The sequence below is a fragment of the Meriones unguiculatus genome, chromosome 1 (genome assembly GCF_030254825.1).
Source record: "Meriones unguiculatus strain TT.TT164.6M chromosome 1, Bangor_MerUng_6.1, whole genome shotgun sequence".
Taxonomy (NCBI): Eukaryota; Metazoa; Chordata; class Mammalia; order Rodentia; family Muridae; genus Meriones; species Meriones unguiculatus.
In genome coordinates this window covers 84,642,994-84,653,282 of record NC_083349.1, presented here as the reverse complement: position 1 = coordinate 84,653,282, position 10,289 = coordinate 84,642,994, and the positions used below count along the sequence as shown (strand labels likewise).

At 41.1% G+C, this 10,289-nt stretch overlaps 1 protein-coding gene across 3 annotated transcripts in view; it reads left to right on the top strand.

Moving 5' to 3' along the window:
- The first annotated feature begins 13 nt into the window (after positions 1-13).
- The window catches only part of Ptdss1 (phosphatidylserine synthase 1), a 66,277-nt gene continuing 56,001 nt past the window's right edge, over positions 14-10,289 (top strand). The window contains exon 1 of one of the 3 annotated variants that reach the window (XM_060393066.1): positions 14-519. In XM_060393066.1, coding sequence (XP_060249049.1) covers positions 104-519 — 416 coding nt within the window. In that variant the 5' untranslated portion in view covers positions 14-103. The remainder of the gene's footprint in view (positions 520-10,289) is intronic. The other 2 variants (XM_060393060.1, XM_060393070.1) reach the window with 2 other exon arrangements.

Here is a 10,289-nt window from a genome sequence, read left to right as displayed (position 1 = left end):
CAGGGGCAGCGCCGGCCAGGGCCCTGCAGGCCCTGCGGACGGCCGCCGCGGGCCTCCGATCCGAGCGCTCCCCCGCGTGTCCGCGGGAGGGCAGGCGTCCTCCATGTCGCCCTGCCAGAGCCTGCAGCCTCCGGCTCCGCTCTCCCCCCGCCCCGGGCCGCCGTGGTGGCGCCGCGACCCCGCCCTCGCGCGCCGGCCCTCCCCTCTGCTGGCACCCTTCGCAAGGCGCCAGACCCGGCCCCAGAGTCAGGCAGCTTTACCGCTAAGGTCGGTCACTGCTGAGGTCCCAGCCTTCTCGGGCCGGGGCCTCCGCCTCGGCGGCAGGACGGCGAGGAGGACCATGGCGTCCTGCGTGGGGAGCCGGACTCTAAGCAAGGATGATGTGAACTACAGGATGCATTTCCGCATGATCAACGAGCAGCAAGTGGAGGACATCACCATAGACTTCTTTTACCGGCCACACACCATTACCCTGCTCAGCTTCACCATCATCAGCCTCATGTACTTTGCCTTCACCAGGTGAGGAGGGTCTGTCCTCGCTCGGGGAACCGGAGGGCGAGGGTAGAGTATCCCCGTGTGGTGAGAAAGCGAGTACCTGCTCCACGCGTCCAAGCTCGCAGACACATGGCCCACGCAGGTCCTCCGCCCACCGCGTGGCTTACAGTCCTCTCTGCCTCTTGCACCTGCCGCCCCTCATCTCTAAATCCCATCTCTCTCATTCATTGCCTTGGGCCGCACCAGGAGCTCATGCAGGTCAACTAGCTGGGTCCCCGCACCCCTCGCTCTCATCATTTCCTACACGTCACTACCAGGAGGCCCTACTCCGTAACCACTTCATCCGTGGTCTGTTGGCAGCACACCGCATGAATCATTTCATGATTGCACCTCTTTCAATACACATTACACACAAAACACACATCATACCAGGCCCGGTATACAAACAGAATCCCAGAGTTCTCCTCTGGTATTCAGTATTGCCAGGTGCTCACACAAATGCACATGTGAAGTGCATCGCCCTGTTTTTCGGATTCAGTACCTCTTCGATGCAATATGCCTTTCCCACAATCACCTAGCATAACCGCTCCTCCAGTCTCAAACACCACCTCTATGCACAGCACCTGCAATTGCTGTTGACACACATCCCAGTGGTTGCCTCCAGTCAGGCACAGCCCAGTACCCATCGGATCCAGTGCACTGTACTGCAGAGGCTGTAGCTGCCCGAACGTCACACAGGGCACACCCTGCTCTGTCATCTATATCTTGACATACAGGCTGAAAGATGGTAATGTTGAGCAAATGTGTAATATCTGGAGACAAGAACCCTAACTATGCTAAACAAGGCAGATAAAATGCACACATCATAACACAGCTCTCTTATTCCCCCCAAAATAAACATTTTCAGATCACTTCTAATAGTTGTATATGTTCATACCTTACAGATGGATCCCCTGCAGCACACGTATCCCTATTTCTGTTTATGATTTATATTATCTGAATTACATTTTTTTTTATAGAGATGGGAATTATACCCTACCCACCATATTATTAGGGCTTCCAAGAGTATCCAAAAGAGACTGTTGGCTTCAAAATTTGCTATGGTTTTAATGAAGTTACTTTATTCTGAGCGTGAGGGCCCATGCCTGCAGAATTAATAAAAAGTTTGTATTCAGAGCTTGGAAGAATAAATGAGTATGCGCAAACCTGTGGAGTACCTGATATACATGATGCCCTATTAATGGTAGCTACTCTCTTCTTTTTATTTGTGATAGGATTAGACTGTATAGCCCAGGCTAGCTTTGAACCCTCCACTCTTCCTACGTTAGCTCAGTGTTGTGAGCATAGGCTTGTACCACCACACCCAGCTTCTCCTGGTCACTCAGCTTCTCCTGGTATTTTTATCCAGTAATCAATCAACATCTGAGGAAAATATGCAGAGGTAAGTTAACCAGACATACGTATTGACGAAACATCTGGAATTTAGTAGTGGGGAGGACAAAGGCATGTAATGTTACATATCAGACAGCATTGAACAACATAGGGATAAATTGAAAATTTTATTTGTATGAATTACATTAGACATAGAAACAGTAGGTAACTCTTATTTAGGAGTGCCACCACCATTGTTGTAAAGTCCTATAGCATCTAGCCAGTCAAATTTCTAGCACTTTGGAGAGACATCACTCTTGGGCTTAATTACTGTTACCTTCAACTACTCGTTGTGCTGTCTGATTTAACACATAAAAATGTATGACCACCTTTGTTAAGCCCCGGTTTCCTCTTCTGTTTGCAAACTGAAAATATCAGTATTAACACTTAATAGGATTGTCATGAAAATTGATCTTTTCTGGTAGTTGTTTAGTTCAATGCATGGCACTGAGTTAAGAAGCATGAATTTATTGTTTGATAATGCTTTCTAAATGATGTTTGTTACTGAGAAGTTACTATATAGCATGTAGTATGTTCTGGAATTGAGAAAACAGGTAGAGGCTTTGGAAAATGGGCCTTGTATGACATACCTACTTGTTTCACAGTAACTTCTATTTAACTTCATCTAATAAGTGGGTTTGAAATGACAGAATTCTCAGAGGGTTTTTTTGAAATGAGAAAAGCAATTATATTCTTTTATTTTAGATGATGAAAAGTAAGAATGCATAATTTGTTTCAACAGAAAATCTATAAAATTATTGTTGGCCCTTTCAAAATAGAGCTGTCTTTTCTGGAAGTTCTTTTTTATGCCATATTCTGTCTAGGGGAAGTATGAATATGAGTATGAATTTTTGCAGCTTGTCAAAAGTAATTAAAAAAATCTGAACCTTGAGCTATGGACCTTTCCAAAAATTATAACAATTTCATTTTTATGCTAATTGCATAAAGTAATCAATCACATAATGAAGAACTAATTAATCACACATTTACCTGATATAAAACCAGAAGCATAATTAGTCAAATTAGGAGTTACTAGTACCTTTTTTAATAATAATTTATGATCCATGTTAGTAGTATATTGTAAAGAAAGCTCAATTTTTTTTACATGAAGATTGGAAGTAATGGTTTCTCAAAATTTCATACTATTCTCTTTTGTAATGACTGTAGTACCTTAAATGAACATATAGTTAGATAATGTTTGGTGCAGTTCTTTCAATCAAACTTATAAAACATGGCTTAATGTTTGTTTTTCAAAGACTTAGTTATCTAAGAGAAAAGAATACTTTGAGCGTGTTGTATTACCAGGATGTAAGAATAGTGCTGGGTGAGATCATGTGCTATGAATATCCAGAAAGAATTTTAGATTGTGAAGGATTTGATACCTCAAACAAAAGTCTGAGGTAAGGTTGACTTTGTCCAGGAGTTCTTTTGTTAGATCGTTCTTTCACCTTAGTACCACTCAAGGGTCTTTCTTAATAGGAGCTTCAGTACAGGGTGTTCCTATTAGAAGATGGTAGAAGTGTTCAGAGATAGTGCCTATTGGGAGGTTCTTATTGTCACTGAGGGGCATATTCCTGAAGATTGCATTTATATACCCTGCCCTGAAACTTCACTACAAGGGTCTTATAAATGGAGAAAACCTTTCCTCTCTTCCCCTACTTTAAATGTAGTCGTTTAACATTGTGTCTATCATGCCAGCCAAGACTACATAGTAAAATCTTGTCTTAAAAATAAAACAACCCCCAAAATTGTAACCACACATACTTCTCCCATTGTTATCTATGGTCTAAAGGGTTGTAGTGAATTGGCAGCTCTCTGTTAGCACCTGCCAACAGAAGTTGTTCCCTGTCTAGATGAGATTACCTTACTGCAAGTGGCTATACCTATGTGATTATCAATTCATTTGTCCTTGTTTTCTCCAGATGTGGAACTAAGAGGGGCAGGGGAGTGGAGAGAGGTTTGCTTTATTTTTGAGTAATTTTTTTTTTTTTTTTTTTTTTACTTAATTTCCCTTACCAGATTTGGGAATTCTAGTTTTTTATTTTTTCCTTGAACCATATTTCTGACCCTTTCTATGGTTCTGTAGGGGTTTCTGCCAGCCTTCTCGATTTTTCCTTCAAGAGCATATATAGACCCAGTAGATAACGCCTTCCCAAGTCTACCAATGAGGTTGTCTTGCTCGTGCTTTCTTATATATAATCATGTTTTGTTTTGTTTTGTTTTGTTTTCTTCTCTCTCTAACAGACACCTTGATGTCTCCGGCACCAGCAACATTAATTAATGGTTTGTAGTAATGGCCCAAAAGTACATTAACAGAGGCTAGACCCACCCTAGAGGGAGACATTAGACTACTATTAAACTGCATTGTGTTAGGTTGAATTAAAAGGCCAGTTAACATTGACTCTTACCATTTCTATTTCTCAGTTATTTAAATAATTTTAAAATTAGAATTAAATAAGCTTCTTTTATATTTTTTTAAATTTATCTCCTTTTCCCTGTAATAAGATTATAAACTTATTAGATGGAAGAGCTGTATATTTCTTTGAGGACATCTATCATGAATAGGTACCCTGGGATAACTCATATTTATTTGGTTTCGATGGTGCCCTATCCTGAAGAGATTATATATTCAGGTCTCTTTAGGTTGGTCCTTTCAAATACTTACTGTTTCAAACATAACACAGTTTGTCTTGTGATATAATCCTCAGAGCTCCAGATTTGTGTACTGTAGTTAAATCTTTTTAAATTTCAGCTAGTTCAGAAACCAATACTGGCCCAGTTGGTTTGGTCTGCCTCCTTAGTTCTGGCTTTGTGTTCAGTGTTTCTCAACAGCTGAGCAAAGTACCTTTTCCATTCAGTTTAACTCTTGGCTCTCTGCTTGTTCCTTTTGCCTACTCACAAGCCTACAGCACCCTTCACAGTTGTTTGGCTGTGATGTTCCAAGAAGCACAGAGGATGTCCTGCGTATATAGTTCCCAATGCCATTTATTTTAGCTTCTCTCATTGCAGTATTTGTTTCCTGTCAAATTTGTGAGGCCCAGTATCTTTCATCACTGGAAAGTTCAATATCTTCCGTCATTGAAAGGATGAAAGATGTCTTATGCAAACTTGAAAGAAATTCTTTAGTAGATTTTTGACCAACTAATTCTTGACCCAGATCGCAGATTTCTTTAAGATAGAACGAATGCATTGTTAAAACTTTAACGTTTGGGTAGCATAGGTGTCTACCTTGTAATCTAAGATTACATTTTCCATTACGAAAGCTGATCCTTGGTTGTGACATGGCTTATCTAATTTAAGGACTCAAAGGAAATTAGAGGAGAAGAGGGACACATAGCCTAGAGGCCTTTGGAGTCATGGTGAAGACTAGATCTTGTCATCTTCCTGGTTCCATGGAGAAAAGCCTTGTTTAAAAGTTATGAGTAAGTGGGGTTGCCTAGTCTCCTGAAAACTATTCCATAGTTGCGCATTTGTGTCAGAAGTGAAACTGACACAGATTCTTGAGTTCTAAAGCTCCCCTGACTTGCCCTTTCCCTGCTGGTTATCCTTTCTCCAGATGCTTTACACACTACTGGATTCATGTTCACTAAGTGGAGGCGTTCGAAAACTTGACTAGCTGGGCTCAGCAGGCCCCTGAAGTGACCCGTTGCAGGGGATAAGAAAGTCTGTCAGTAGATCTTTACACTGGGATCTCCTTCCTGTTGTTCAGTTCCCGCTCACTTTATCACATCATCTGGGACATTCTTGCCCATAGCTCATATATACAAGATGTTTGATGTGTGCCCGCCGTGAGCACTAGAGGCCCTGACAGAACCAGATGGCCTACGCCTGAGGAGCTCAATGGCAGTCTTGTTCACAGCTGCATTGTCATGGTCTGGCCAGTGCTTTCAACACAAGTGAAGTTGAGCAAAGAGAGAAGACTTTTTCTTCCCAAACCATGCGTTGGTGAATGAGAAACCTTTACTTGAACCAGTATTCCAAAGTACCCCAACATAGCACTAATTAGATGAGGGAGCAAATGGAAGCAGTGAGAATTATCAGACATGTGAACTAAGGAGAGTGGACCCTTTTGTGCCAAGCACTCCTCTAAGTAGTCACTAAGTAATTTAATCCTCATGAGGATCCCATGAAGTAGAGCTATGACTAGTCTTTATTATCCGAGGAGGAAATAGGCACAGAAAAGTTAAAAAAAAATTGCCTAAGGTCACACAGCTGGTATTTCTGCTAGATACTATACCCCTCAACACTGCACTATGTGGCTCTTACACAAGAGAGATCATTTACTTGGGACCAGTACTCATCAGTAAGCTGCAGCTATGATGACTTCCCACTTTAGAGTGTTATGAAGACAGAGTAGATGGTTTACACACTAGAGCAGTTAGTTTGCTGAGTGAGACACAGAACACAGTTCTCTCTAGATAGTCTGGTTCTTGCCTCAAACAAGATTGTTGGCATCACTAACAATATGGCTTTTTCTGCCAAGTTCCTTATTATGAATAATTGGAAACTGTCTGTGCATCTCAATCCAAGGCTAATTTCTCAATGACTTGGAGTTTGGAGAAGATGAACTCACAGCAGGCCTTCAAGTGTAGCCTTGTATGCTCAGGTTGCCATGAGGCGAGCTGTGCAGCCCTGCAATGTGTTTGGTTCCTTTTGTGCACTCATACTCAATAGAGGCTACGCTAGGTGCAGGAGACACACTCTCTCTGTGCTCAAGAAAGGCATGCCTGAGTGTGAAGGTGGGGCTGTGGCCTTGTAGGACTCAGATTACTAATTTCATCTGTCCTCCCAACCCTACTGAGTTTGATCCTCCTTGATCCCCCTGTTCAGTATTTTTCCAGGTTATTGAAGTCCTCATTGTCTTCACACTTTTTTTTTTCTAATTAGGCAAATATGAAACTGCCATTGGTGGTATTGTTTCATCGCCTTTTTTCCACTAAATAGACCACATTTGATTCTGCCCAATGATGTTGCTTAAAAGTTACAGGTTGTAGGTTTGTTTTTATTAATAATATCATTATAATTCTTCTGAGGCAGGGTATCTTGCTTTGTAGCCCAGGCTGGTCTGAAACTGCTATGTATCCCAAGCAGGCCTGAAACTCCCAATCTTCCTGCTTTAGTTTCCTAAGTGCTGAGAACTCCGGTATGTTTTTTACACCCAGCTTTGGTTTATATACTTAATATTGATCCCAAGTTCTTATGTTGATGTATGTTTTCAAGTGTTTTAATTCATCAGTTTTTTTTACTTTAAGAAAATTGTATTGTGTGTGTGTGACTGTCTTTCTCTCAGTATGTGTGTTTGTGTATGTTGGGAGGTGTGTATGTATGTGCTGAGATGGGTATGTGGAGGTCAGCATACATCTTTGTGGAGTCAGCTCTGCCTTTATGTGAGTTGTGGCAATTGAAATCAAGATGTCAGCCTTCCATATAAGCCTTTGTGCACAGAGCCTGTGTGTCTCATTTTCCAGTAATTTTAAATGGAGATTGATTTCCTGATTTCTGTAGACATTTTCTCACTTTGTTTGAAATTAAGATTATACCAAAGATTTGTGTAGGGAAAATTCTCCTGTGAATATACATAATTTTGCAATGAACAACCTGGTACATATGCCACTTCATATACACAAGAGAGTGTTTGAAGTGGATGGTCCCAGAGTTGAATGGCTAAGCCACAGGATATACATGGTTGCAAGTGTAGAATATTACCCAGTTACCTTCCTTAAAAGCTGTAAATTCATACAACTGTAATTAATGCATAGGGTGCCTACTTACCTGTTTCTTCAAATCCACCCCCTACTCCACAGCTTAGTCAGATAAAATTGGTCTCTTGGTGTTACCTTCATTTGTCTATCTCTTCTTAATGATAATTTCTTCACAACCCTTTCCCATATTCCTGTTGATTTTGCTATTATTGTTTGTTATATTTTCTGTTAATTGATTTCTGAAGGAATGCTTTTTGTGTTAAAACACTCAGCCAATACATTGTCTTCATATGAACCATAGGTACTTTCCTCAAATTTGGATCTTCTCAGATCTTGTTACTGCTTCAGTTTCCTTCACTTTATTTCTATGTGGATCTATTATTTGTTCGTGGTTTCTGTATGTTGCGCTGTACTTGAGGAAAATGTTTCCACTCTGAGGAGGTTGACTTTGTTTTTAATCAAATTTTCTCGTATACACCTCCTCCCTTAGTTTCTAATCATCCACAATATTTTGGAATAAAGTATGGTTATGTAATACCCCCATTCTCCACACAACATTAATTTTACCCTCAAGTTTAACTTGTAGTGTGTATATATACATATTTATGTATATATATGTGTATATATGTATATATATATATATATTATATGGTTGTCAAAGCTCTTCCTACCAACTCCTTGCCTCTGTCTGATTCACACTGACTCCCTGTCCCAGGAGCTGGACAAAGGGGAAGCATCATCCTTGGGATCTAGCAACTCTGGTTCCAATGCCAACTCTGCAGCTTCTTAACCTGTGCAGTTCTGGAAGTTACTCCACCTTCCTAGGCAGTTGTGTCATTTTTAAAATGTGGTTGATAATATCTATTTTGCATTTCACTATGAAAATTATTGAAGATGTTAATTAACTACCTGTCAAGTGCCTGATGCACAGTAGATACTTGATAAAGAGGAGGTGTTAATGCCACCATCTCAGAGTGAGAGCACTGGGATGTTGGTTTGAATGAAGATGGTTGTGTTCCTCCTATGTAGTTATTTCTCAGTGAGATGTAGTATCCTGTCAAACAAATGTGTAGCCTCCCTGCTTCAGCAAAAGGGCACTGCAAGTTCCCTTTTAAGGGCCCTGCTGCATTTTTAGGATAGTGAATTGTTGGGGTATCCATTAAAAGAAAATTGCACCACGTTGGCATGTGAGGTTTGGCTTGGAATGAGCCCTGTAAAGGAATTGGCATCTGTTTTTTACTCTACTTGGGCTAAGTGGTCAAAGAAAGGCTATATAATCTCATTTCAGAACCTGTGCTCAGCCCTGTCCTAACTCTAGAACCTGATTAATTTGTGGCAGAAACTTAGCTGCCTACACAGAAACTGGCATCTTAACTTCTATTTTTAAACCAATATCCTAGGGCTGAGTCCTTATCAAGGTAACTCATTGTTTCATTCCCTGCTTCTTCAGGATTTAATAATCCACACTTGTTTTTGTGTGAAAACTTGTTTCCCCCTAAGATTTCTAAAATTTATTTATTTAGAGTATGTGTGTGTGAGAGAGACAGAGAGAGCCATTGAGAGCAGTGTGCATTGTAGGCTTGTGTTCCACAGTATGTATGTGGAGACAGCATGACAACTTTTGTTTTCTCTTCCATCTTTATGGGTTTTGGAGATCAAAGGCTTGTACAGCAAGAGCCTTTACCCACACAGCTTCTTGTGTGTGTGTGGGGGTGGTGGTCGTTTGTTTGTTTGTGGTTTTGGTTTTTTGAGACAGGGTTTGTCTGTATGGCCCTGGCTGTCCTGGAACTTGCACTATAGAACAGGCTGGCCTCAAACTCAGAGATCCACCTGCCTCTGCAACTCTCAAGTGCTGGGATTGCTGGGATTAAAAGCCTGCACCACCACTGCCCTGCAGCAGCAGCAGCTCCTTCTCTTCCTCTTCCTTCTCTTCTTTTAAAAATAAATTTTAGTTGCTTGTCCCCTTGTCTTTAAAATATCTCCTTCCATCCTGTTTATGTCATACTCTCTGCCTACTCGGTCTGCGTTTAAAAACCTGCAGTGCTCAACTTTCTTCTCCCAAGCACCTCAGGAGAGTCATCAGTAATACAGGAAACCTTGCTTTATGTTTCTGTTTTCCCTTTCACACTTGCTTTTCTTAAGTCCCACATATGTTACCAGTCAGCATCTGTCAGTCTATCAGTCTGTCTCACTCATTCAACATAAATTGTCTAATATAGTGTTGACCCAGTAGCTGTTTCTCATCAGCAGTTAGTCCATAGTGTCTGTTGAGTGTGTATCATGTGCCAGGTTCCAAGAAGAGAAGGGAATAAGTCCCTATTTCACAAGTGGGATTCTGACACATAGACAGGGAACACATCAACAAATGGAATCAGTCCAGTCACTGGGGTGATGGAGTGATGAACAAATGATGTTAGAAAGGGCCAGGCATGGGAGGAAGGGTAACCATTTTCTTTGACATTCTGCTTCTGCTGTGAATTTAAATCTTGTGATTTTTCCCCCTCTTGATTTTCTATTCTTTTTACTCCTGCTTTCTTGTTAGCCTCATTTTCATGTCTCTTCCTGCATACTGTTGGTCTCAGCTTGCCATTTTCAAGCATAATTGATATAATCTTGTCAAATTGGTGCCTTCCTGGTGTTGTCTTGTTAAATTCCAACTTT